The 25,998-nt window shown below is 48.9% G+C and overlaps 1 protein-coding gene across 6 annotated transcripts in view; it reads left to right on the top strand.

The window, feature by feature from the left end:
• The first annotated feature begins 509 nt into the window (after positions 1-509).
• PIGG (phosphatidylinositol glycan anchor biosynthesis class G) overlaps positions 510-25,998 on the top strand; it is a 50,945-nt gene continuing 25,456 nt past the window's right edge. For 3 of the 6 annotated variants that reach the window (XM_042251802.2, XM_060417734.1, XM_027971367.3), the window contains exons 1-6: positions 510-801; positions 1,685-1,890; positions 8,821-9,030; positions 10,214-10,402; positions 11,568-11,709; positions 18,779-18,991. In XM_042251802.2, the coding sequence (XP_042107736.1) occupies positions 654-801; positions 1,685-1,890; positions 8,821-9,030; positions 10,214-10,402; positions 11,568-11,709; positions 18,779-18,991 (1,108 nt within the window). In that variant the 5' untranslated portion in view covers positions 510-653. Of the gene's footprint in view, positions 1,171-1,684; positions 1,891-8,728; positions 9,031-10,213; positions 10,403-11,567; positions 11,710-18,778; positions 18,992-20,164; positions 25,279-25,998 lie in introns of those variants that run through there. The other 3 variants (XM_012180457.5, XM_027971368.3, XM_042251804.2) reach the window with 3 other exon arrangements.

Below are 25,998 nucleotides of genomic sequence, written 5' to 3'. Positions count from 1 at the left end.
CTTTATTTGCATACAGATTTCTCAGGAGGCAGGTAAGGTGGTCTGCTGGTCCCATCTCTTTAAGAATTTTCCGCAGTTTGTCTGCTCCACACAGTCAAAGGCTTTACTGTAGTCAGTGAAACAGATGTTTTCCCTTGCTTTTTCTATGATCCAACGGATGTCGGCAATATTATCTCTGGTTCCTCTGCCTTCTCCAAATCCAGCTTGTACATCTGGAAGTCCTCGGTTCACATACTGTTGAAGCCTAGCTTGAAGGATTTTTGAGCATTACCTTGCCAGCATGTGAAATGAGGGCAATCGTGCGATAGTTTGAACACTCTTCGGCATAGCCCTTCTTAGATGAAAACCGACCTTTTCCAACGCTGCGGGCACTGCTGAGTTCTCCACATTTGCTGGCACGCTGCGCGCAGCTCTCTCACAGCATCAACTTGGAGCGCACCGGAAGTACAGTCTGAGCCCGGGGCGCCTCTCCTGAAGCGGCTGACCCCTGTGCGTATTTCCGGCGCGACGGCGGACGCGGAAAGGACGCCGGGACTCTGTCGGGCGCTGCGGCTCTCGCCGGCTCGGCGGCGGTGGACGCGGGAGCCTCTGCTTCTGGGCGAGAAGTGACCCGGTGCCCGAGAATCCGGATCTCGGCGCGGAGGGTGGGCACGATGCGGCTGGGCTCCGGGACCTTCGCTGCCGGCTGCGTCGTGATCGAGGTGCTCGGCGTCGCGCTCTTCCTCCGGGGCTTCTTCCCGGCTCCCGTCTTTTCCGGAACGGAGCGGCAAGCAGAGTCCCCGGCGCCCGAACCCTCTGCTGGTACGACTGCGCCCCGCCTCCCGCCAGCGTCTCTGCTCCCGGGGCCCTACTTTGCCCTTACGAGCCTCTCCTCTTCGTCTTCTTCCTGGGGCTCCCGGGGAGGGTCTCTTCCATTCTGATCCCAGCCTCCTAGGACACCCTTCTTGCCGCTCCAGCCTCCTTTTCTGTATCCTACAACTTTGTGGCCAGGACAACTACCAGACACTAAGATCTTCGTCCCTGGTCACCGCAAAGTAAGCTCTCTGTACCCATAAAAAATACGACTCTCCCCAGCTGTACTCATCCAGTGAACTGCAGCCCCCTTCCCTGAGCAGATGTTTGGGTCACTCCCTGTTCCAGGCATGCTTTTTGCTCAGTAAGACACAGCAGGTAAGATTCCTGCGACCTCTTGTGTTGTCTCCCGTGGCTTTCCTCCAAGGGCCTGTTTTTTCCAGTAAAGACCTCCCTGCGTAGAGCCCTCAGATACCCAGCAATAAATACTAGGGAAAAGAACTCGCGTTTTGGAAAAAATCAACACAAGGCTAGCTAATGACTATGGAAAGACAGTTTGTAAATGCTCGGCCGTCCGTTTCCTGCAGCACTGTTTATATCAAGCTCCCTGATATCCCATTGTAGGACTTGCAAGAAGGAACTCCCCAGTGTCAGTACACCCCACAATGCTAAGGACAGTTCTCTCCTCAATATGGGGGCTCCTGAGCTTACTTGTCACCCACCCTCTGACCTCAGCGTTGTTTTCCAAGAACAGGCCCTTTCCTTTGGGTCAGAATGGGTAGATGTGACAGCGCATGTGCTGGAGAAGTAGGGAGAAAACAGATCCTAAGGTTCCTGGATGCTAAGAACGAATGTAAAATTCAGTTTCCTTTTTCTTTTTCAAACACTTTAGGAGCCAGTTCCAACTGGACCGAGCTTCCACCACCTCTCTTCAGTAAAGTTGTTATTATGCTGATAGATGCCTTGAGAGATGATTTTGTGTTTGGATCAAAGGGTGTGAAATTTATGCCCTACACAACTTATCTTGTGGAAAAAGGATCATCTCTCAGTTTTGTGGCTGAAGCAAAGCCACCTACAGTTACTATGCCTCGAATCAAGGTAAACAATTTGGCTTAATATATTATAGATCATGGTTTGGCTCCTTCAGAGCTTTAGAAGAATGTTCTGTTGTCTTTTACTTGGAGTCCCAGTTTTAGCTAAGTGGAAACTGCTTTGGTGCTGTCCTCCTGGCTGGGGCAATAGAATGCTGACGAAGCCTTCCAGATAGACTGGAACTAAGACTCAGGGTTTATGCCCTCTGTCAGGTCGCCAGAGCTCATGCTTCGTGGGAAGCATGACAGATTTAGAGCCAGACCTTCTCGGCCAGTCTGATCCAGGAGATACCATCTTCTTTGCTAGCCTGCTGTTTTTAATCATCAGTGAGTCAGTTAGAATTCTGAGAGGAGCCTCTAGGGTTATATAGTTCAACCTCTTGATTTTATGGATGAGGAAGCAAACTGAAATAAATGACTCATCCAGTATTTTAGTATATATAGTGACCAAATCAACATGCCCTGGCCTCAGCAGATATGTCTGCTTTTACTGTATAAACCACCTACAGGTATTCAGCCTAGTGGGCGAGACTTGACATGCATAGTGCTTTACTCAAGAGCTATAGAGAAAGCAAAAGGTAAAGCTTTATTTATTGGCTCAAAAACTTTTTTCTTAAAATAGTATCTCTGCCTTCATGGGATTCAGTGAAGAACAAGACAGCAACTATCCTATACTCATGAAGCTTACTTTATAATTGAGGGGACAGAAAATGTGTAAGTATACAAATAGTCAGAACAGTTTCAGTAAGTGGTAAGTGCTACAGAAGAAACTGAGGAGGAGAACATGAAGAGAGTGGTGGGCAGTGGCAGAGGCCCCCTCTAGTTAGGCTGCTCAGGAACAGCTTCTCAGCGAGCAGTCATTATGCTGAAGAGTCCTGTGGAAGCTGAAAGAAAGGCATCCAGGCTCATGACCATCAGGATCATTGACTCTCTGTCTGTCCTGCCAGCAGAAGTGTGGAAGGAGCTCATTCCTCTGTCGTTTTGATGGGAAAAGTGTTACTAGAAATCTGGGTGGTTTTGTAAAACAAAGTATGGGAGCGTCCCTGCTCTAGGTTCTGTTCAGCCCTTCGCATTGACCAGTGTGGCCTCCCATCTGCACTTTGTTTCATTTCACCAAACCAGCGTTTCGTGTTGGGTCCTTGGAGGTTCTTGTTCCTCACTGTTCACCAGTGAGGAGATAGAATGCAGGACCCCCATCCTGGAGTCAGTTTACAGCTCTGGAATTGATAGGGTCAGGTAAGGCACACGCTGAAGAGTGTGTCCCCTGCCCTGCTCCCACTTGGTTCATCTGGAGGTGCTGATACAATTGTCACGAAACACAGTTTTAAAATTTCAAGACTGATGTCTCTAGTGAAAAGTGAAAGTGAAGTCGCTCAGTCGTGTCCGACTCTGTGGCCCCATGGACTGTAGCCTACCAGGCTCCTCTGTCCATGGGATTTTCCAGGCAAGAGTACTGGAGTGGGTTGCCGTTTACTTCTCCAGGGGATCTTCCTGACCCAGGGGTTGAACCCAGGTGTTCCGCCTTGCAGGCAGACGCTTTACCGTCTGAGCCACCAGGGTAGTTCCTAGTAGCGTGTTCAAATTCTATTCTGTGTTAGGATTATACAGTAAGTGAAAGTAAAAGTAGCTCAGTCGTGTCCGACTCTTTGTGACTCCATGGACCATACAGTCCATGGAATTCTCTAGGCCAGAATACTCAAGTGGGTAGCCTTTCCCTTCTCCAGGGGATCTTTCCAACTCGGGAATCAAACCAGGATCTCCTGCATTGCAGGTGGATTCTTTACGAACTGAACTATGAGGGAAGCCAAGGTTATACAGTAACTTGTATAACATTGTAACTAACTTATGAATGCCTTTCCTTTTGGGGGAACTTATAGTTGTAATAATGAGCAGTTACCACTGGCTGCAGCGTGCCCGTGGTGCAGGCACTGTTTTCTGCCCTCTGACCACAACCCACGGACGAGGCTCCGTGATGTCAGCGCAACTCTCTTCGTTTCCCGGATGGGAAGCAGGCTTGAGGTGGTGAAAATCTCACAGCTGACTCAGGAGCTGAGCCTAAGCCTGTGTGTGTCTGCGTCCAGAGCCTCTGCTGGCCATGTGTGTCCACAGTGACACTGAAGAGTGAGGTGCCCGGGCCCGAATCTCTCTCAGCAGCCTCTGCAGAGCCCTGCTCAATTCTCAGAAGACAAGAAACTGCTGCTCCCAGGACCGCAGCAGCCCCAGGAAAGCCTCCAGGGAGCCGAAGCCGGGCACTCCCTCACAGTCATAGGCTCTCAGCGGTAACTCGCTTGCTGCCCGCATGTGTCCTGGGCTGAAGGGGATGCCAGCTAGTCCCTGCCCTTCTTGAAAATGTAAAGGTGAACTCAAACTAGTGGGAGGAGGAGGGAAGTGTCTTATGAGAGCCCAGAGGGCGGGATGGACAGACTCGACCCTGAGCGGTGGGAGACAGTGAACACAAAAGCCAACTGACGGTAAGTGAGGGAGATTATTTACAGTTTACACAGCAAACAAGATGCAAATCCCATAATACGTAGGAAGGTCTGGTCAGAGGCAACAGTGTGGTGGCAGCTGGACAAAGGACGTAAAGAGTCCACAGGAAGAGACTGGAATGCTGTGAGCACATGAAAGAGTCTCAGCTCTGCTAGTATCAGATCGAAGGCACCCAGACAGTCTGTCCAGCACACTGCAAACACTGAAAGGCTGATGATAACGCTCTTCACGAGAAATGCGGTGAGCAGATCTCTGTACACGGTTCATGTACAGAATTACACTGCACTGAATTAGACTCAGCCTGGACTACTGCCACCCTCGTCCAGTCTGCTATGATCTCAGCCTGTAAAACCCTTGCCAGCACCTCTTCTCACCCAGAACCTGTCCGAACAGATAGGTCACTCTGCTCTACTCCCAGCAGCCCCCAGCGGCTCACACTCTGCCTCCTAACTCAGGCCTCAGGGTGTGTGGTCGTCCCTTTGTTCTCTCTTCACCCTCATCGAAGCCCGTTTCCCCATCCTGTGTCTTTTATCCAGCAGATCACACGTTCCCCACGTGTGCCATCCCCTTTCACAGTGGCATTTTCACAGTTTGCTGTGTTTCACTCTGGAAAGCCCCACTTTGCCTCACCTAGACGACACTATGCCTTCACACCACAGCCCCAGTGGCACTTCCAAACTGGAAGCTTTTTAAAGCAGTGGTCATTAAATCAGTCTTGGATAAATATACTGTACATCCAAACTCTGGAGTACTGTAGCTGTTTAAAGAAAAAAAAAGTGAAATACCTGTATGCTTTCTCTAGAAAGATTAAGTGAAAAAAGCAAGTTGCAGAATTATTTATATAGTTACCGTTTTGATAAAATGTGTACTTTATATATTTGTGATTACACACATACAGAACAAAAGTGTGAAAAGATGCTCATCTGAAGCACCTGGTTGCCTTTAGAGAGCAGACTTTTAGGATGGAAAGGCCAAATTTTAAAAAAAAAAACCTCTTTGAGACAGAATTTTCATATAGTACAGTATAATATAACTTGATGAGATTTAACAGCTGTATACATCCGTGTGACTCCCGCCGCAACCCTGGGCTCTGATCCCCATCCCAGGATGAAAAGGTCAAGTTTTGGAGAATAGCCTCATTGAGATGGAATTCTCATATAGCACAGTATAGTATTACTTGATGAGATTAACAGCTGTCTACATCCGTGTGACTCGTGCCGCAACCCTGGGCTCTGATCCCCATCCCAGGAGTGGTGGTGGTCGCCACTGTTGTTTTGTTGGCTTGCTGAAGCTAGTTCTAGAGTCTGTTTCTCATGAGATCCTGAGATGTACACTCACTGAGGTCTCTGCTCTTGGTTGTTTGTTTAAAGCTAGTCTTCCTGAGGGGCAGCCAGGTGAACATGGCTGAGTGGTGACCCAATGCCTGGTCAGAGGGTATGCTTGAACACACACGTGATGTGGCCTCTGCCCTCGGCAAAGGGACCTGTGTGTGGTTTGGGCCACACACTCATCTTCAGGCAGTTAACGCATCTCCCTAACTCTTACTGTCTGAGCAAGTCTCAAACAGCTGGAAGGAACAGATAGCTCTCTGTTATCCGGAAGTTCTCTGTTCTCTCCTGGGTGTACACTCATCCCATGTATGCACGTAGCCTTCCAGATTCCAGGAATGTGTGGAGCTCACAGAGGTCTGCAGCAATCATCCCATGCCCCAGACTCCATTTCTAAGTTTTCTGTTCCGTGTTTCTACAACCAGCATTGAAGCCTCAGAGAGCCATGACGCTGGCCTTCCCCATTTTCAGTTTCTCCCTGGCATGGGACTTTTTGATGGAGCGCCAAATTAGGTGGGCCCCTCCTGGTACTCATGGCTCACTATGCGAGAGGGGAACGTGTTTTTCAGTCAGTAAGTCATGCCCAACTCTTTTCAACCCCGTGGACTGCAACGCACCAGGTTCATCTATCCTTGACTGTTTCCCAGGGTTTGCTCAGATTCATGTCTGTTGAGTCAGTGTTGCTATCTAACCGTCTCGTCCTCTGCTGCCCCCTTCTCTTTTTGCCTTCAATCTTTCCCAGCATCCCAGAGTCTTTTCTAATCGAGTTGGCTCTTTGCATCAGGTGGCCAAAGTATTGGAGATTCAGCATCAGTCCTTCCAGCGAATATTCAGGTTGATTTCCTTTAGGATTGACTGGTCTGATCTCCTTGCTGTCCAAGAGACTCTCAGAAGTCTTCTCCAGCACTACAGTTTGAAAGCATCAATTCTTCGGCTCTCAGTCTTCTTTATGGTCCAACTCTCATATCCATACAGGACTACTGGAAAAACCGCAGCTCTGGCTATATGAACCTTTGTTGGCAAAGTCACTGTCTGCAGTGATTTTGGAGCCCAAGACAATAAACCCTGCCACCGTGTACAGTTTTTCCCCTTCTATTTGCCATGAAGTGATGCGACTGGATGCCATGATTTTAGTCTTTTTAATGTTGAATTCCAAGCCAGCTTTTTCACTCTCCTTCACCCTCATCAAGAGGCTTTTCAGTTCCTCTTCACTTTCTGCCATTATTGATATTTCTCCTGGCAGTCTTGATTCCAGCTTGTGATTCATCTAGTCGGGCGTTTCTCGTGATGTACTCTACATAGAAGTTAAATAAGCAGGTGACAACATATAGCCTTGGCGTACTTTTCCAATTTTGAACCAGTCCGGGTTTCTCAGGAGGTGGGTAAGGTGGTATTCTCATCTCTTTAAGAATTTTCCACGGTTTTTTGTGATCCACGCAGTCAAAGTCTTTTGTGTACTCAGTGAAAGAGTAGATGGGTTTTTTGTGCGTGTTTTTGTTTTTTTATCTGTTTGTTTTCGGAATTCCCTTGCTTTTCTCCATGATCCAGTGATTGTTGGCAATTTGATCTCTGGTTCCTCTGCCTTTTCTAAACCCAGCCTGTACATCTGGAAGTTCTCAGTTCATGTACTGCTGAAGGCTAGCTTGAAGGGTTGTGAGTATAACCTTGCTAGTTCATGGGGTCGCTAAGAGTCGGACATGACTGAGCAACTTCACTTTCACTTTTCATTTTCATGCATTGGAGAAGGAAATGGCAGCCCACTCCAGTGTTCTTGCTTGGAGAATCCCAGGGACGGGGGAGCCTGGTGGATTGCTGTCGGTGGGGTCGCACAGAGTCGGACACGACTGAAGCGACTTAGCAGCAGCCGCAGCATGTGAAATGAACACAGTTGTGCAGTGGTTTGAGCGTTCTTTGGCATTGCCCTTCTTTGAGACTGGAATGAAAACTGACCCTTTCTAGTCCTATGGCCACTGCTGAGTTTTCCGAATTTGCAGGCATATTGAGTGCAGCACTTTAACAACATCATCTTTTAGGATTTTAAATAGCTCAGCTGGAATTCTGTCACCTCTGCCCATGATAAAACACCACAAGTACTCACAGCTTCTACTGGAATTTGAAAGTTTGTTTTGAATAAGAACATTTCAGTGTGTATATCCTTACTGAGTTTTCAAAGTCCTGTCGTGGTTGTTTTTGACAGTTGTATCCAGATTTATCGTTGCTCTTGGGGGAGAGGATTTGCCAAGTTCCTCACTCTCCAAGTCCAAGATTAATTCATTTTTGTTAATTTGCTGATAGAGAGGTCTTGGCAGAATTATTACACTGTTCACATTGTCCAGATTCCTATTTATTTTTATCACACAGGTCCCTGGATGCCAGTGTTCTGGGTTGCAAGCTCACTCCAGATCCCAAAGACCCGTGACCCATTTAGACTGCTCAAGTGCAGGGGTGGGGTTGGGGGAGTGATTGACTCAACTCTGTATCAGAAAGTTGTGAGGACGTGTTACACCCACCCACTTTTTCAGTAATTACGGTGTGTTGGCAGCGGTTGGCGGGGGGGGGCGGGGGGGGGGGGGTGGGAAATGTGTCCTACCAGCATCCCTGGGCCAGTTTACTGTGAGAATTCCTGAGAATTCTTGTTTAGAAGCTGCTCTCCTCCCTGGGTGAGTGGGAAGCTATTCTTTCTCAGGGATGGACAATAGAATTGCTACATGTTCGGGTCAGGAGTTTGCTGGCTGCATGGGTCAGATCTGAAGCTTAGGTGAGGACCAGTCAGTGAGTTTGGATATACAGAGTTCTTGCCACCCTTTGCCAACTGCTTCAGTCCTTAAAGTCCATCGCTGCCTTTTTGACCACAGCTATCATCTGGCTACCCCACAGCCGCCGCCTCTATCCTCATTAACTGAAATATGGTCAGTTCTTCACTACTTAGTTTGCTGGTTTTGCCCAGAATCTGTGCCCTGCTTTGTCCTAATACTGACCCAGCCTTCAGTACTGGGGTCACTTTAGCTTTATGCTTGCCTCCTTTAGTCATCAAGTCATTTCCGTCCCTGATCACCACACCACACCTGGACACCATGGGCAGATTCCCTGGACTGACTCCTGAGTGCTCCCTCCTGCAGGCGTTGCTGACAGGGAGCCTCCCTGGCTTCATCGATGTCGTCAGGAACCTCAATTCCCCTACGTTGCTGGAAGACAATGTGATCACACGAGCCAAAGCTGCTGGGAAAAGAATCATCTTTTATGGAGATGAAACATGGGTGAAATTATTTCCAAAGCACTTTGTGGAATACGATGGAACAACCTCTTTTTTTGTATCAGATTATACAGAGGTCAGTTTTTAAGAAAAATATATCCAATGAGACAGCCTGGTACCCTGTTCTTAGCAAGGGGCAACATTGCATTGTATGTGGCTGTTATTAATACATTAGAATAGTATGGAGAGTGAAAACCTTATTCCTTCCCATTATTAGCTCCAAGCCAGAAGCATAAACTCTGACACAGGTGTGAGCTTAGTTCTCTGACCCTAAAGCCCAGATAGATGCCTGTCGATGGGCACCAACAGTCAGGAAGGGCTTCCCGGGAGGAGTCCCTCAGCCTGAGCTCTGACAGCATCTGCACGGCAGAGCCCGAGGTCTCCGTAGTCTGCCAGGAGTCCTGCCTCACAGCTGTTTTATGGGGTTGGCAGCATGAGTGTGCTGGGTGAGCCTGGCCCCAAGAGGCATCGACCCTGTGCTGGGTGTGCAGCCTCCAAAGAGGAAAATGGCATAATTAGACCCACAGTGAGAAAGCTGGCCCATGGGGCAGAGGCGCCACAAGTCTGAGCTGGCGCTGGATGGGTCCACTTGCTTGGCCTTCTGCTTCACTGAAGGTGAGCTGTATAGACACAACAGTTACTGCCCTTCCTGTGTATGCCCACTCAGAAGTACTTCTCTTCATGGTAGATTCTTCAGTGGAAGGGAGAAGGGCCATCTGAGGAGTCAGGGCTCTCCAGGCTAATGGGTCTGTCGGGGGCTGTTTGACTGGGAACCGCTGAGTGTCTCTTTCCTCCCTGAATAGCGTTCTTATAGGACACACATGCCCTTAGCTTCATTCCACTGGTTTCTTGAACTCTGGGTACTGTTCTGTCTTACCCAACTGCCCTTAGCCTTTAGTTGCCTCATAACAACCTGGTACCTGTTGAACTTGGTCATCTGGTCAGCTTTAGTTTATGCTCCAGTAGTGATCTTACGGAATTGTTATCAGAACAACCCTTGTGCATTTAAATTATAATACGTTCTGTTCATAACTTAGAGACATAAAAATATTAATGAAAGCTTGATCTAATGCAAACATTTTTTAAGACAGTTTTTATTTTGGAGGTTTGTTCTGTTTTGTGGTCTTTGCAAACTCCCATGAATCCGAGTACCTAAAAAAAGACCACTAGATTTGAAAATAACCATATAACTTTTCGTTGAAGAGTGAACACAAGGGAAATTAGGGAAGCTATTGATATGTGCTTTTTCCCCTTTAAAGGTGGATAATAATGTTACCAGGCATTTGGATAAAGTACTAAAAAGGCAGGATTGGGATGTGTTAATCCTGCACTACCTCGGGCTGGACCACATCGGCCACATTTCTGGCCCCAGCAGCCCCCTGATTGGGCCCAAGCTCAGTGAGATGGACAGCATCCTGATGAAGATCCACACCTCACTGCTGTCAGAGGTGAGCATGTCAAGGTGCCAGTGTTTCCTGGAGGAAATGTAGCCTCTGAAGTGAACTCAGGTGACCTTGCGTGAGCTTCATGCCCACCAGCATTCAGGCAACCTTCACGTACAGTAGCACCTGCCGTGTGCTGGGCACTGTCCCCAGCGGCCCTGCCGAAGAGTGGCTCTTAGTATCTGCACCTGTTCATCCAGATAACTTCTCCTGGATGCCTTCTGTCCCTGTGCCTATACAGACACTTGAGGAGCTTGGCCTCTACCCAGGAAGGAAAACGGGGAGCATAATCAGTGAGTCAGAGGGATCCTGGACAGTAGTTGATACCGAGCAGAACATAGGGCAGGAGGAGCGCACAAGTGAGAAAAAGGCCAAAATGTTAAACTGCGTGATCAGAGCAGGCTCTGAGGACATGTGAGTGGTGAGCAGAGGCTGGAAGCGGGTGGGAGTGCCAGCAAGCCACGCATGAAGGTATGTTCCAGGCAAGGAAGCAACACGGGCAGCTTGGAGCCTGCAGGTCTGTCCCGGGGCAGCAGGGGCCACTGGCTGGAGCCCTGGGAGCAGAGGGCAGCTGTGTGCAACAGATAAGAAGACTGTCCTGTGCTCCGTGACCTCTGTTTAATCCCGCTTGTCTGACTTAGGACATCATTGTTGTTAGTTTTGGGGTTTTTTCTGGCTGTGTGTGGCCTCTTAGTTACCTGGCCGCAGATCATACCCAAGCCCCCTGCAGTGGAAGGGCAGAGTCCTAACCACTGGACTGCCAGAAAGTGACAGTGAGAGTCACCTACTCGTGGCCGACTCTGCAACCCCATGGACTGTTCAGTGCACGGAATTCTCCAGGCCAGAATACTGGAGTGGGTAGCCTTTCCCTTCTCCAGGGGATCTTCCCAACCCAGGGATCGAAGCCAGGTCTTTGCGGGTGGATCTTTTACCAGCTGAGCCCTCAGGGAAGCCCCTGGACTGCCGGTGAAGTCCCCATTTATGACATTACTTGACCTTGACCTTTTAATCTGACTGTAAGTTCATAGGTTAGAAAAAATAATAAAAATAACTCATTTAGAAAGAGCTACTATTTGCAAAGCAAAGCTGAAGTCTGGAGTAGTTTTCTTAACAAGATCATGTGTTCGCCCCAGTCTGGGCACAACTGAAATGCTTTCCCTTCGCCTCACAGGAGAGAGGGGCTCTGCTGCCCAGTCTGCTGGCCCTCTGTGGTGATCATGGCATGTCTGAAGCTGGGGGCCATGGAGCCTCTTCCATGGAGGAAGTAAACACTGCCCTGGTCCTAATTAGCTCTGCATTTGAACGGAAACCTGGTGAGATTTGGATGCTTAACAGTTTAAGCCTGTACTTTATTTCTTTGTTTTCTATACTTTGATTTTAATTTTAAAAAACATTGTTAGAAGCTGTGTAAGTTTGAAAAACCCTGAATAATGAGAATGAAAATAAATGGGGCAAGGACCAGGCAGGATTTGGAGTTTATGTTTCTTGCCCTGATTCTTAAAATACAGATGTTCCTTTTGGGAATTGTGTGGTATGAATGTCACTGCCTGGAAACCTAAATGATAAAAAGTGCCAGAGGCTCGGGGACATCGGAACTGCATGTATGAATTGAGAGAAACATAAAAAATCTAACTTAAGAGAAAGAATCTATTATTTGAGACTATCTTGATTAGATAGCGATGTCAACTAGAGTCATAAGGCCACTCAGAGCAGGACTGTCTGAGCCCACTGTCAGCATTGAGACACACCTCCGCTCTCCAACCCAGGCATGCCAGGCCCCTCACTCAGCACAGGCCTGCACAAGAGCCCTGCCTCCTCCCTTTAGGACATGCAAGCCATCAGCTCACGGCTGCTTCCACGCTGGACACTGCTACTTTTCAGTACCACTGGCTCTGCTGACCCCTGCTCCTGGGAGCTCCCGCCTGTTGGGTCCCCTCCACCTCTCACTCCGCTGTGCAGCCCTCTTGGCTGGCTCGGCACCCTCGCCCTGGCCTCTTTTTTGGACTTCCCCTGTTTGCTTCTGCATTTTCCCCTGAGGTGATCGCACGCACTTCCATGGCTTTACGGGCCGTGAGTGGGCTCACACCTGTTGGATTTATCCTCAGCTGTGCCTCTTCCCCACCCTCCAAACTGTCAGCCCCACTGCCTCCTGACACCCTCGGATCCCCCACAGGGAGAGCAGATGAGATGACCGCCCCTGCAGTCAGCCCTCCCTGTGTCCCTGTCAGCGGATGGTGCCGTTCACACAGCTCTTCAGGTTGGAAACCTGGGCGTCTGCCTTGGTCTGCCCCCTCCCTGCTCCTCACCTGTGCCAGACTGTTCCAGGCTCCCATACATACCACCTTTCAGAAGCTGAACCTTGGATAAAGTAAAAACCCCACGTGAGGCTTCCTGCCTCCCTCACAGCCTTGTCTGGAGGCACATCCCCATTCCTCATCGTGTCCTGGCCTCTCCCACACATCCTCCAGGTGTTACGCTCTTCCTCACACGCCCTGACCCGTCCTCCTCAGCCCCTCAGCTTGCTCACGCGCTCGTCCTTGGTCTCACCTTCCCTGAGGGCGTCCCTCACAGCGCCCATCCACTGCACCACCACCCTTATCGTGGTTTATAACCGCAGAGTGAACTGTGCAGTTGGTGTGCATCTGCCTTCCCACTGTGAGCTAGAGCGGGGCCGGGCCAGGTCTGTTCTATGCAGCACCGTATGCCTTGGGCCTCAGCATTGCCTGGTGTTTAATGGGTGCTGAGAATACCGAATGAGGGAATGCTCCGCTTGAGCAGGGACTGGCTGGGGAAGAAGCTCCACCTGTTTCCTTCTGTCTGTGTACAGCACTGCCTCCTCTTAGACGTCTGACTCCAAAGGCATCAGGTATTGGCTCCCCTGAGCCTTTACTGGGTGCCCAGCTGGAGCCTGCCTTCCAGTGAGTGTGCACGGCACCCACGGGAGCACTGGCCTCCGACACATGCACACCCCGGGCAGGGTCCCGTGGGGCTCGTCTACCTCAGTGAGAGCCCCTGGCCAGATGCACCCTCTGCATCCGTCTGTCCACCCACCCCGCAGATGACACTGAGCACCCGCGGTCAGCTCGGCGCTGTGCTGGCACTGTAGACGGAGCTTATGGTCTGAGGAAGAGCAGGGACAGCGAGGCCAGCCTGTTGTCATTAATATTATAGGAATCTTAGGGTTATTTTTAACTTAACTGCTGATGTTTCATGGCTCAGATGGGCATTTAAGGATCTCCTCCCTGGGAGGCCTGACATGTCTTTAGGAAGGGCCCGGGCGGCTGTGCCTAGGGACTGCCTGCGTGGGCTACTCACATGGCTGACCTCAGTGCCCACAGTAAGCTCTTCCTTGTTTTGTTGACTTGTTGGTTTGCTTTGAGAGTAGTTATAGTCTGTGTTCTTATCAAGCTTATTTTTTGAGCCAGCACTCCACACCTGCCATTTAGTTCATTCAGAGTTGGTCAGCCATCGTTAGTGTCAATTTTGGGATATAGCATTACCTCTTTACTGGTCACCTCCGCTTCCTCCCAGTATCATCCCCATCCTCAGCCACCGGAAAACACTAATCTTCCTGTCTCTACAGATTTGCCTTTTCTGGACGTTCCATACAAATAGAGCCCTGTAACAAATGGTCTTATGTGACTGTGGTGCTGCAGAAGACTCTTGAGAGTCCCTTGGACTACAAGAAGATCAAACCAGTCAGTCTTAAAGGAAATCAACCCTGAATATTCATTGGAAGGACTGATGCTGAAGCTCCAATACTTTGGTCACCTGATGTGAAGAGCCAGCTCACTGGGAAAGACCCTGATGCTGGGAAAGATTGAGGGCAGGAGACAGGTGCAACAGAGGATGAGATGGTTTGATGGCATCACCGATTCAATGGACATGAACTTGGGCAAACTCCGGGAGATGGTGAGGGACAGGTAAGCCTGGTGTGCTGCAGTCCACGGGGTCGCAAAGAGTCGGACACTCCTTGGCAACTGAACAAAACAACAGTAAATGGTTTCGTGCCACCAACTTCTTCTACTGGGGTGATGTTTTCAGGGTTCATTCATCCGGTAGCAGGTGTCAGGACTTCGTGCCTTTCTTTCTCTGAGTAATATTCCATTATATATATGTTCCACATTTGTCTCTCCATCCATCAACTGATAGATGTGTGGGTGGCTTCCACTTTTTGGAAACATTCCATTCCACTATGAATGATTCTGAACAAGTTTTTGTGTGGACGTATATTTTCTTACCATGTCATTTCTTTCTCCATTAGAGCTTTGCTTCTACTCACCTCTGCTCTGCTGTTTATCAGATACATGCCATTTCTATATGTTGTAGGCTGACTATATATATATACGGTTTGATACATACATACATATAGTTTTATATAATTGTTTTGGAATTTAAGAGAAAAATACATTTTATGCTATCTTTTATAACTATATAATTATAAACTATATGAACCTTTTCACTTTCATGCACTGGAGAAGGAAATGGCAACCCACTCCAGCGTTCTTGCCTGGAGAACCCCAGGGACGGGGGAGCCTGGTGGGCTGCCGTCTGTGGGGTTGCACAGAGTCAGACACGACTGAAGCGACTTAGCAGTAGCAGCAGCATAACTAGTTACCTGCACTGGTGCTCTTTCCCTTTTTTTAAGTGGATCCAGATCACCATCTGGAGTCAGTAGCTTTCAGGGTGAAGAACTTCCTTTAGTCTTTCTTGTAAGGCAGGTTGATTGTTGTTCAGTCGCTAAGTCGTGTCCCACTCCTTGTGACCCCATAGACTGCAGTACGCAGAAGGAAATGGCAGCCCACTCCAGTGCTCTTGCCTGGAGAATCCCAGGAACAGGAGCCTGGTGGGCTGCCCTCTACAGGGTCGCACAGAGTCAGACACAACCAAAGCGACCTAACAGCAGCAGCAGACTGCAGTACACCAGGCTTCCCTGCTGTTCAGCATCTCCCCACGTTTGCTCAAACTCACGTCCATTGATTCGGTGATGCCATGCAACCATCTAATCCTCTGCTGCCCTCTTCTCCTTTTGCCTTCAATCTTTCCAAACATCAAGGTCTTTTCTAATGAGTTGGCTCTTTGCATCAGGTAGCCAGTGTTGGAGCTTCAGCATCAGTCCTTCCAATGAATGTTCAAGGTTGATTTCTTGTAGGAATCACTGATTTGATCTCCTTACAGTCTGAGGCAAAGTGATGTCTTTGCTTTTTAATACACTGTCTAGGTTTGTCATAGCTTTCCTTCTGAGGAGTAAGCATCTTTTTAATTTCATGGCGGTAGTCACCATCCACAGTGATTTTAGAGCCCAAGAAAATAAAATCCACTTTTTCCTCATCTATTTACCATGAAGTGAAGGGACCATATGCCATGATCTTGGTTTTTTGAGTCCTGAGTTTGTTAATAATGAATTGTCTCTTTTGCTTTTTTAGTCTCAGGATGTCTTCATTTCCCCTTGATTTTTTGAAAGGTAGTTTTGCTAGATACAGCATTCTGGTTCTTCCAGCTCTTTGCACATGCTGTCCTGCTGCCTTCTGGCCTCTGTGGTTCTGATGAGAAATCAACCATTAATCTAATTAGTTTTGCTTTTCCTTGTAGTTTGCATTTGTCCAACTTGGAGTTCATTGAGCTTCTTGGATGTGTAAATTAATGTTTCTCATCAAATTTGGGAGATTTTCTGTGTCTCAGATTGTATAATTGTTTATTGTATAATTATTTAATTTTTATTGATCTGTCTCTGCTGATTCTTCTGCCAGTTGGAAATCTGCTCTTGAGCCCTCATAGTAAAGTTTGCATTTGAGTTACACTTCTCGCCTTCAGAGTTTCCATCTACCCCCAACCCTTTATTGACGATCTCTGAAGGTGGGACCCTGTCATCCTATCTGCCTTTACTGCCTTCCTAGGCAAGGAGATCTGCCTGGTTTTCTTTAGTTCTTTGCCCATATTTACAGTGACTGCTTGGAAGACTTTGTCTATTAACTCTGGCATAAGGACCCTTCCCAAGACGCTTGTACAGCCTGCTTTCTTTTCTCTCTCTTTCAGCTATGCTTTCCTGTTTCTTTGCATAATTGCATGTCGTTTTTGATGAAAACCGAACATGAAATGCTATATCACAGTAACTCTAGCCCTCCTCGCAGGGCCTGATGTCATTGTGTTATTTTTGTTGGTCAGTTGCTCAATCGTGTCTGAGTCTTTGTGACCCCATGGACTGCAGCACGCCAGGCTTCCCTGTCCTTCACCATCTTCCGGAGCTTGCTCAAACTCATGTCCATTGAGTTGTTGATGCCATCCAACCATCTCATCCTCTGTCGTCGCCTTCTCCTCCTGCCTTCAACCTCTCAACTTCAGGGTCTTTTCTAAGGAGTCAGCTCTTTGCATTAGGTGGCCAGAGTATTGGAGCTTCAGCTTTAGTATCAGCCCTTCCAATGAATATTCAGGGCTGATTTCCTTTAGGATTGACTGGTTTAATCTCCTTGTAGTTCAAGGGGCTGTGAAGAGTGTTCTCCAACACCATAGTTCAAAGGCATCAATTCTTCTGCACTCAGCTTTCTTTATAGTCCAACTCTCGCATCCATACATGACTACTGGAAAAACCATAGCTTTGACTAGGCGGACCTTTGTCAGCATAATAATGTCTCTGCTTTTTAATATGCTGTCTAGGTTTGTCACAGCTTTTCTTCCAAGGAGCGAACGTCTTTTAATTTCGTGGCTGCAGTTACCATCTGCAGTGATTTTGAAGCCCCAAAAGATAAAGTCTCTCACTGTTTCCATTTTCTCCCCATCTGTTTACCATGAAGTGATGGGACCAGATGCCATGACCTTAGTGTTTTGAATGTTGAGTTTTAAACCAGCGTTTTCATGCTTCTCTGTCACCCTCATCAAGAGGCTCTTAGGGCTTGCCTGGTGGCTCAGGGGTTAAAGTGTCTGCCTGCAAGGCAGGTTCGATCCCTGGGTCGGGAAGATCCCCTGGAGAAGGAAATGGCAACCCACTCCAGTATTCTCGCCTGGAGAATCCCATGGACGGAGGATGCTGGTAGGCTACAGTCCACGGGGTCGCAAAGAGTCAGACACGACTGAGCGACTTCACTTTCACTTTCGCTTTCTGCCGTAAGGGTGGTGTCATCTTCGTATCTGAGATTACTGACATTTGTCCCGACAATCTTGATTCCCGCTTGTACTTAATCAGCCCAGCATATAAGTTAAATAAGCAAGGTGACAATATATAGACTTGATGTACTCCTTTCCCAATTAGGAACCAGTCTGCTGTTCCATGTCTGGTTCTAACTGTTGTTTCTTGACCTGCATACAGGTTTCTCAGGAGGCAGGAGGTATTCTCATCTCTTCAAGAATTTTCCACACTTTGTTGTGATCCATACAGTCAAGGACTTTGGCATAATCAATGAAGCAGATTTTTTTTTTTTCTGGAATTCTCTTGCTTTTCCATGATCCAGCAGATGTTGGCAATTTGATCTCTGGTTCCTCTGCCTTTTCTAAATCCAGCTTGAACATCTGGAAGTTCTTTGTTCATGTACTGTTGAAGCCTAGCTTGGTTGATTTATTGAGTATTTTGACTAGACCACTGCAATGAAACCTTGACCCCCACACATGAAATCTCTGCCGTCATCCCTGTGAGGGCGCTGCAGCCTGGGAACTGGCGGAGCCAGCAGAGCTCTGTGATGATCCCTCCCACGGTGGCTCTGAACTGCTGCCTTTCTTGCTGGCAGGCCCCCCCAGCTGCTGGCCCCACTCACTGCAGGCTGACCGCACCCTCACTTCTGACAGCTGATAAGCAGTGTTCTCCATGGTCCAGTCTCATCACATTGGGGCAACTTTGCAAGAGTCTTTCTAAGGCCAGTCTTTAAGGTTGTTCTGATACCAGGGGAGCCCGTCTTGGCTTATACATTTGGAACTGACCTGTGGTTCAGCTTGTTGCTCTCAAGAAGCTGCCAGCTTCCTCTTAGTTACTTAGCTCCAAAACCTCCATAGTTTTCAAGAGCACCCTTAGGCTTGAATTGCTCACATTCTTCTTAAAATAATTTCAGTTGTTGTTGACGTGTCTCTAGGTCAGCTTTAACTTACAAGTCTCCATCCCCATCCTGTTTTGTCGTGATTATTTGTTAAAGAGTTTGGTTAGTTGTCCTGTGGAGTCTCTTTCTGCATTGTCTCTTAACATGTCCTCTGTTCACCTGGTAAATCCCGTCTGACCTGGAGGCATGAGTAGATTCAGATCCTGTGGTTTTGATTGTTTTAGGCCAGGTTGTGGTTAGTAGGAAGCACACAGGGTGATTTGATTTAACACTACTTGTAGACTGTCAGATTTAAGAATGACCGCCTTCACCATCACACATGTCCTAGGGCCTGTCACCTAAACCGTTTTCTTTTTTCTAGGTGATGTGAGACATCCAACGCACGTTCAACAGACTGATCTGGCTGCAACACTCTCAGTAGGCCTGGGTCTGCCGATTCCGAAGAGCAACACGGGCAGCCTTCTGTTCCGAGTTGTAGAAGGGAGACCAGTGCGGGAACAGCTGAGGCTTCTCCATTTAAACACAGTGCAGCTTAGCAAGCTGTTGCAGGAGAACGTTCCATCGTATAAAAAAGGTAAGCCAGCCAGCAGCGCTGACGCGCCCGCCATGCTGCGTGCTTGCATCGTGCCGGGCGTCCTCCTGCTGTTCCCGCGACGGGCGCTGCAGTGGTCCTCGTGCGCTGCTTTGTATGCGTCAGCTCTTCGCATCAGGCGGCCAAAGTGTTGGAGCTTCAGCTTCAGCATCGTTCCTTCCAATGGATGTTCAGGACTGATCTCCTTTAAGATTTGCTGGTTGGATCTGCTTGCAGTCCAGGGGACTCTCAAGCGTCTTCTCCAGCACCACAGTTCGGAAGCACCATTCTTCGGTGCTCAGCCTTCTTTATGGTCCAACTCTGTCATTCATACATGGCTAGTGGAAAACCAGCAGCTTTGACTAGACAGACCTTTGTTGGCAAAGTGATGTCTCTGCTTTTTAATATGCTGTCTAGGTTGGTCATAGATTTTCTTCCAAGGAGCAAGGGACAAAATCACATTTAGAATCAAACCCCATATCTGCCAGAGGCGCTTGGAGGGCTCAAACAAAACCTTGGGTGCACCAGGACCGAGAGACCCCACAGAGACTGAGCCAGACCTGCTTCTGAGTGTGGGCGCGTCTCCTGTGGAGGCGTGGGTCCACAGGGGCCGGCCGCAGGGGCACCGGCTCTGCCCACAGCAGGCGTGGGCCGTGCAGCATGTGGCCTGAGCCCTGTCGGAGGAGGGCGCCATCGGCCTCACTACAGAGCTCCCGAGGGGATGACCCACAGCTGCCGACAGGTATACCAAAGAAATGCTCGCACTGGTAAGAAAGTTCTAGGACCTACGACAGGTTTCCCAACCCGGGGATCTGGCAAAGGGACTGAGAACCCCCAGGGAATTTGACCTTGGAGGCCAGTGCAGTTCGAGTACAGAACTTGCGCAGGACTGGGGAAACTGACTCTTGGCACAAACAAAACCTTGTGTACCAGGAGCCGGGACAGAGAAACAAAGTCCCCACAGGAGACGGAGCCAGCCCTGCCTGCGAGTGTGCAGGAGTCTCCGGCAGAGGCCTGGTCTGCTGCAGGGTCGGGGCACTGAATACAGCAGTGGTGCAGAAATCCTTTTGAAGGAGGTCTTAATTATCTTCATTCAGTCAGTTCAGCTCAGTGCAGTCGCTCAGTCGTGTCCAACTCTTTGCGACCCCATGGACTGCAGCACGCCACGCCTTCCTGTCCATCACCAACTCCCAGAGTTTACTCACACTCAGGTCCATCAAGTCGGTGGTGCCATCCAACCATCTCATCCTCTATTGTCCCCTTCTCCTCTTGCCTTCAATCTTTCCCAGCATCACGGTCTTTTCCAATGAGGCAGCTCATCTGGTGGCCAAAGTATTGGAGTTTCAGCATCAGTCCTTCCAGTAAACATTCAAGACTGATTCCCTTTAGGATGGACTGGTTGGATCTCCTTGCAGTACAAGGGACTCTCAAGAGTCTTCTCCAGCACCACAGTTCAAAGGCATCAGTTCTTCGGTGCTCAGCTTTCTTTAGAGTCCAACTCTCACATCCATACATGACCACTGGAAAAACCATAGCCTTGACTAGACAGATCTTTGTTGGCAAAGTAACATCTCTGTTTTTTAAAATACTGTCTAGCTTGGTCATAACTTTTCTTCCAAGGAGCAAGTGTTTTTTTATTTCATGGCTGCAGTCACCATCTGCAGTGATTTTAGAGCCAAAATAATAGAGTCTGACACTGTTCATTACCCCTACCGTAGTTTGGCCTGAGGCCAAACAACAGGGAGGGAACACAGCCCTGCCCATCAACAGAAAATTGGATTAAAGATTTACTGAGCATAGCCCCGCCCATCAGAACAAGACCCAATTCAGTTCAGTTATTCAGTCCTGTCCAATTCTTTGTGACCCCATGAACCGCAGCACGCCAGGCCTCCCTGTCCATCACCAACTCCCGAAGTTCACTCAGACTTGGGTCCATCGAGTCCGTGATGCCATCCAGCCATCTCATCCTTGGTCGTCCCCTTCTCCTCCTGCCCCCAATCCCTCCCAGCATCAGAGTCTTTTCCAGTGAGTCAACTCTTCGCATGAGGTGGCCAAAGTACTGGAGCTTCAGCTTCAGCATCATTCCTTCCAAAGAAATCCCAGGGCCGATCTCCTTCCGAATGGACTGGTTGGATCTCCTTGCAGTCCAAGGGACTCTCAAGAGTCTTCTCCAACACCACATTCAAAAGCATCAATTCTTCGGCGCTCAGCCTTCTTCACAGTCCAACTCTCACATCCATACATGACCACAGGAAAAACCATAGCCTTGACTAGACGGACCTTAGTCGGCAAAGTAATATCTCTGCTTTTGAATATGCTATCTAGGTTGGTCATAACTTTTCTTCCAATGAGTAAGCATCTTTTAATTTCATGGCTGCAATCACCATCTGCAGTGATTTTGGAGCCAAAAAAATAAAGTCTGTCACTGTTTTTACTGTTTCCCCATCTATTTCCCAAGAAGTGATGGGACCAGATGCCATGATATTCATTTTCTGAATGTTGAGCTTTAAGCCAGCTTTTTCACTCTCCACTTTCACTTTCATCAAGAGGCTTTTTAGCTCCTCTTCACTTTCTGCCATAAGGGTGGTGTCCTCTGCATATCTGAGGTTATTGATATTTCTCCCGGCAATCTTGATTCCAGCTTGTGCTTCTTCCAGTCCAGCATTTCTCATGATGTACTCTGCATAGAAGTTAAAAAAGCAGGGTGACAATATACAGCCTTGACGCACTCCTTTTCCTATTTGGAACCAGTCTGTTGTTCCATGTCCAGTTCTAACTGTTGCTTCCTGACCTGCATACAGATTTCTCAAGAGGCAGGTCAGGTGCTCTGGTATTCCCATCTCTTTCAGAATTTTCCACAGTTTATTGTGATCCACACAGTCAAAGGCTTTGGCATAGTCAATAAAGCAGATAGATGTTTTTCCGGAACTCTCTTGCTTTTTCCATGATCCAGCAGATGTTGGCAATTTGATCTCTGGTTTCTCTGCCTTTTCTAAAACCAGCTTGAACATCAAGAAGTTCACAGTTCACGTATTGCTGAAGCCTGGCTTGGAGAATTTGGAGCATTACTTTACTAGCGTGTGAGATGAGTGCAATTGTGCGGTAGTTTGAGCATTCTTTGGCATTGCCTTTCTTTGGGATTGGAATGAAAACTGACCTTTTCCAGTCCTGTGGCCACTGCTGAGTGTTCCAAATGTGCTGGCATATTGAGTGCAGCACTTTCACAGCATCATCTTTCAGGATTTGAAATAGCTCAACTGGAATGCCATCACCTCCACTAGCTTTGTTTGTAGTGATGCTTTCTAAGGCCCACTTGACTTCACATTCCAGAATGTCTGGCTCTAGATGAGTGATCACACCATCGTGATTATCTGGGTCGTGAAGATCTTTTTTGTATAGTTCTTCTGTGTATTCTTGCCACCTCTTCTTAATATCTTCTGCTTCTGCTTCTGTCCTTTATCGAGCCCATCTTTGCATGAAATGTTCCCTTGGTGTCTCTAATTTTCTTGAAGAAATCTCTAGTCTTTTCCATTCTGTTCTTTTCCTCTATCTCTTTGCATTGATCGCTGAAGAAGGCTTTCTTATCTCTTCTTGCTATTCTCTGGAACTCTGCATTGAGATGCTTATATCTTTCCTTTTCTCCTTTGTTTTTGCCTCTCTTCTTTTCACAGCTATTTGTAAGCCCTCCCCAGACAGCCATTTTGCTTTTTTGCATTTCTTTTCCTTGGGGATGGTCTTGATCCCTGTCTCCTGTACAATGTCACAAACCTCATTCCATAGTTCATCAGGCACTCTATCTATCAGATCTAGGCCGTTAAATCTATTTCTCACTTCCACTGTATAATTATAAGGGATTTGATGTAGGTCATATCTGAATGGTCTAGCGATTTTCCCTGCTTTCTTCAATTTCAGTCTAAATTTGGTAATAAGGAGTTCACGATCTGAGCCACAGTCAGCTCTTGGTCTTGTTTTTGTTGACTGTATAGAGCTTCTCCATCTTTGGCTGCAAAGAATATAATCAATCTGATTTTGTTGTTGACCGTCTGGTGATGTCCATGTGTAGAGTCTTCTCTTGTGTTGTTGGAAGAGGGTATTTGCTATGACCAGTGCATTTTCTTGGCAAAACTCTATTAGTCTTTGCCCTGCTTCATTCTGCATTCCAAGGCCAAATTTGCCTGTTACTAAGACCCAGTTTCCCCCAAAGTCAGTGTCTCCTGTCAGGAAGCTTCCGTAAGCCTCTTATTATTATCCATCAGAAGGCAGACGAATGAGAACCACAATCACAGAAAACTAACCCAACATTACTTTGCCATGACAAAGGACCATCTAGTCAAAGCTTTGGGGAAGACTCATGAGAGTCCCGTGGACTACAAGGAGACCCAACCAGTCCATCCTAGAGGAAATCAGTCCTGAATATTCCCTGGAAGGACTGATGCTGAAGCTGAAGCTCCAGTACTTTGGCCCCCTGATGCAAAGAACTGACTCATTGGAAAACACCGTGATCCTGGGAAAGACTGAAGGCAGGAGGAGAAGGTGATGACAGAGGATGAGATGGATGGATGGCATCACCGACTCAATGGACATGAGTTTGAGCAAGCTCCAAGAGTTGGTGATGGACAGGGAGGCCTGGCGTGCTGCAGTCCGTGGGGTCGCAAAGCGTCGGACACGACTGAGTGACTGAACTGAACCAAACTGATCACATGGACCACAGCCTTGTCTAACTCAATAAAACTATGAGCCACACTGTGTAGGCCACCCAAAACAGATGGGCCATAGTGGAGAGTTCTGACAAAACATAGTCCACTGGAGAACAGAATGTCAAACCACTTCAGTATTCTTGCCTTGAGAACCCCATGAACAGTATGAAAAAGTCATCAGTTCACTTATTTGGTGAATGCTGAGTTTCTCGCTGTGGTCCTCTTCAGCCAGGGGCTGTTGAGAGCACTAGCAGCGCAGCAGGAGGAGAGCTCTGCCCTCAGGGAGCTTCTCATCCAGAGGCGGAGAGAGAGAGGTGGCCAAGAAAGGGTGCCAGGTGGTGATGGGCACCTTAGGAAAAGGCTGAGCCAGGGAAGGGTGGGCATGCAGATGAGTGAGGGCCGTGGGGCACGTGGCCTGGGAGGGAGCCTTGTGGCCAGGCAGGGACCTGTGGTGAGGACGTGCCCGCACAGTCGAGGAGTGACCAGGGGCCAGCGTGGCTGGAGCACTGTGAACCGAGGGGAACCAGAAGGAGATGAGGGCTGAGGGCCTTCTAGGCGCTCCAGTGGCTCTTGCTTCCCTTCTGAGTAAGTGGAGAGCTCCTGCAGGGTGTCGTGCAGAGCCTGCAGTCTTCCCCTTGTGTTTTCAGAGGCCACCTCAGGTGCCCGTGAGGAGGGCTCTGAGCTGCACTGAAGGAGGGTGAGGTGGACGGTGTGAGATCCTCCTCTGTAGGAGGGTGAGGTGCTCAGTGCAGGCGGAGGGCGAGGGCCCAGGCAGTGGAATCCAGGACAGAGGGTTGCTTCTGGGTCTGTTTTGAAGGTAGTGCAAAGAGGACTAGCCAGTGGCATAAAGAGCAGCGTTGGTTTTCAGCTGAGCACTGTAAGGAAGCAGTGGCCATCACTGAGGTGGGCGAGGCTATGTCAAGAGCGAGTTTGTAAGGCAGGGCGCTTGTGTATGTGCTGGAGGGCCAGGGTGGGACTGGTGTTGACAAAGCCAAGTAAGGAAGGAACTTCAAGAAGGAGGGAGCGAGTGGATGTGTTGAATAGGGTTCAAGGTAAAATAAAGTGAGGAACTGAGGAGAATTCCCCGGCACTGCAGTGGCTGGGACCCCTCACTTCCACTGCGGGGGCACGGGTCGGGTCCCTTGTCGGGGAACTAAGATCTTGCAAGCCGCAGGGCATGGGCAAAAGTAAAATGAGGAACTGAGAACTGACCACTTCTCTGGCGGGTGAGATCTCAGCAGCTTTGTTGGCAGAGGGGGTCACATGCCTAGCTGGTGTGGGTGCAGCAGGTGCGCCGGGTCTAACGGGAACAGGATACAGGCTGTCGTCTGAGCTGAATGGGGGCCAAGAAGGGGGTGTTCTTGTTTTTGAGCTGGGAGGAAGAACAAGGTATTTACAGCTTGGTAGGGATGACACCGACTGGATGGACATGAGTTTGTACAAGCTCTGGGAGTTGGTGATGGACAGGGAGGCCTGGTGCTACAGTCCATGGGGTCGCAAAGAGTCGCACACGACTGAGCAACTGACCTGATCTGAGCGATGACACAGAACAGGAGGGTCATGGCTTTAGAGAGTTCATTCTGGCCCATCCAGGTATGTCAAGGCTGGTGTTCAGTGCTGGGGCTGGGCTTGTTTGGATGCCGAGAAGGTCAGTTCCCAGTTTGAGGCGACATTCAATGGGATGTGGGCGTGTTTTCCTACTTGAAGTTGTGGGGCACTGCCAAGCAGAGTGAGTGCCGTGAGTTTGTGCTGAGATACAATCTGACCTTGGGCTGGGCGTGGAAGACACACTCTGCCAGCAGGGAGTGGTTGGGCACCAGGCATCCTGAATGGCAAGAGGACTTGGGGAGCACCAGCACTCAGATACTGAGGCCTCCCCGTGGGGAGCTCTGTCAGAGCTGAGCCCTCCCCGTGGGGAGCTCTGTCAGAGCTGAGGCCCAGCTGCGTGCCTATTTCAGTCTGGACCAGAAGCAAGGAACTCGCAGATGGGTCGCTGCTGGCGCCGTGCGGCCCTCTCGTATACCAAGAAGTAATAAAGAGGGAACCAAAACCAGGATACGGAACTGAGCACTGCAGTGGATGTGGCCGTAACGAGCCCGAGACGAGCGGAGGCCAGTCCCCAGAGTGAGGAGGCGCCCCAGGCCTCAGCCTCCAGGACACCCGCCGTCTGCACCGCCAGTGACAGCGTGTCCTGAAACAGAGCTGGGCACGTGTCTGACGGTGAGACGGGGCTCCAGGCCCCCGTGACGGCCAGCCAGGTCTGGAGCGGCACACCCACCAGGCTGCCACACGGTCGCAGTGGGGGCCTCGCTC

The sequence above is a fragment of the Ovis aries genome, chromosome 6 (assembly GCF_016772045.2).
Source record: "Ovis aries strain OAR_USU_Benz2616 breed Rambouillet chromosome 6, ARS-UI_Ramb_v3.0, whole genome shotgun sequence".
NCBI classification, from domain to species: domain Eukaryota; kingdom Metazoa; phylum Chordata; class Mammalia; order Artiodactyla; family Bovidae; genus Ovis; species Ovis aries.
This window is presented reverse-complemented; position numbering and strand designations above follow the sequence as displayed.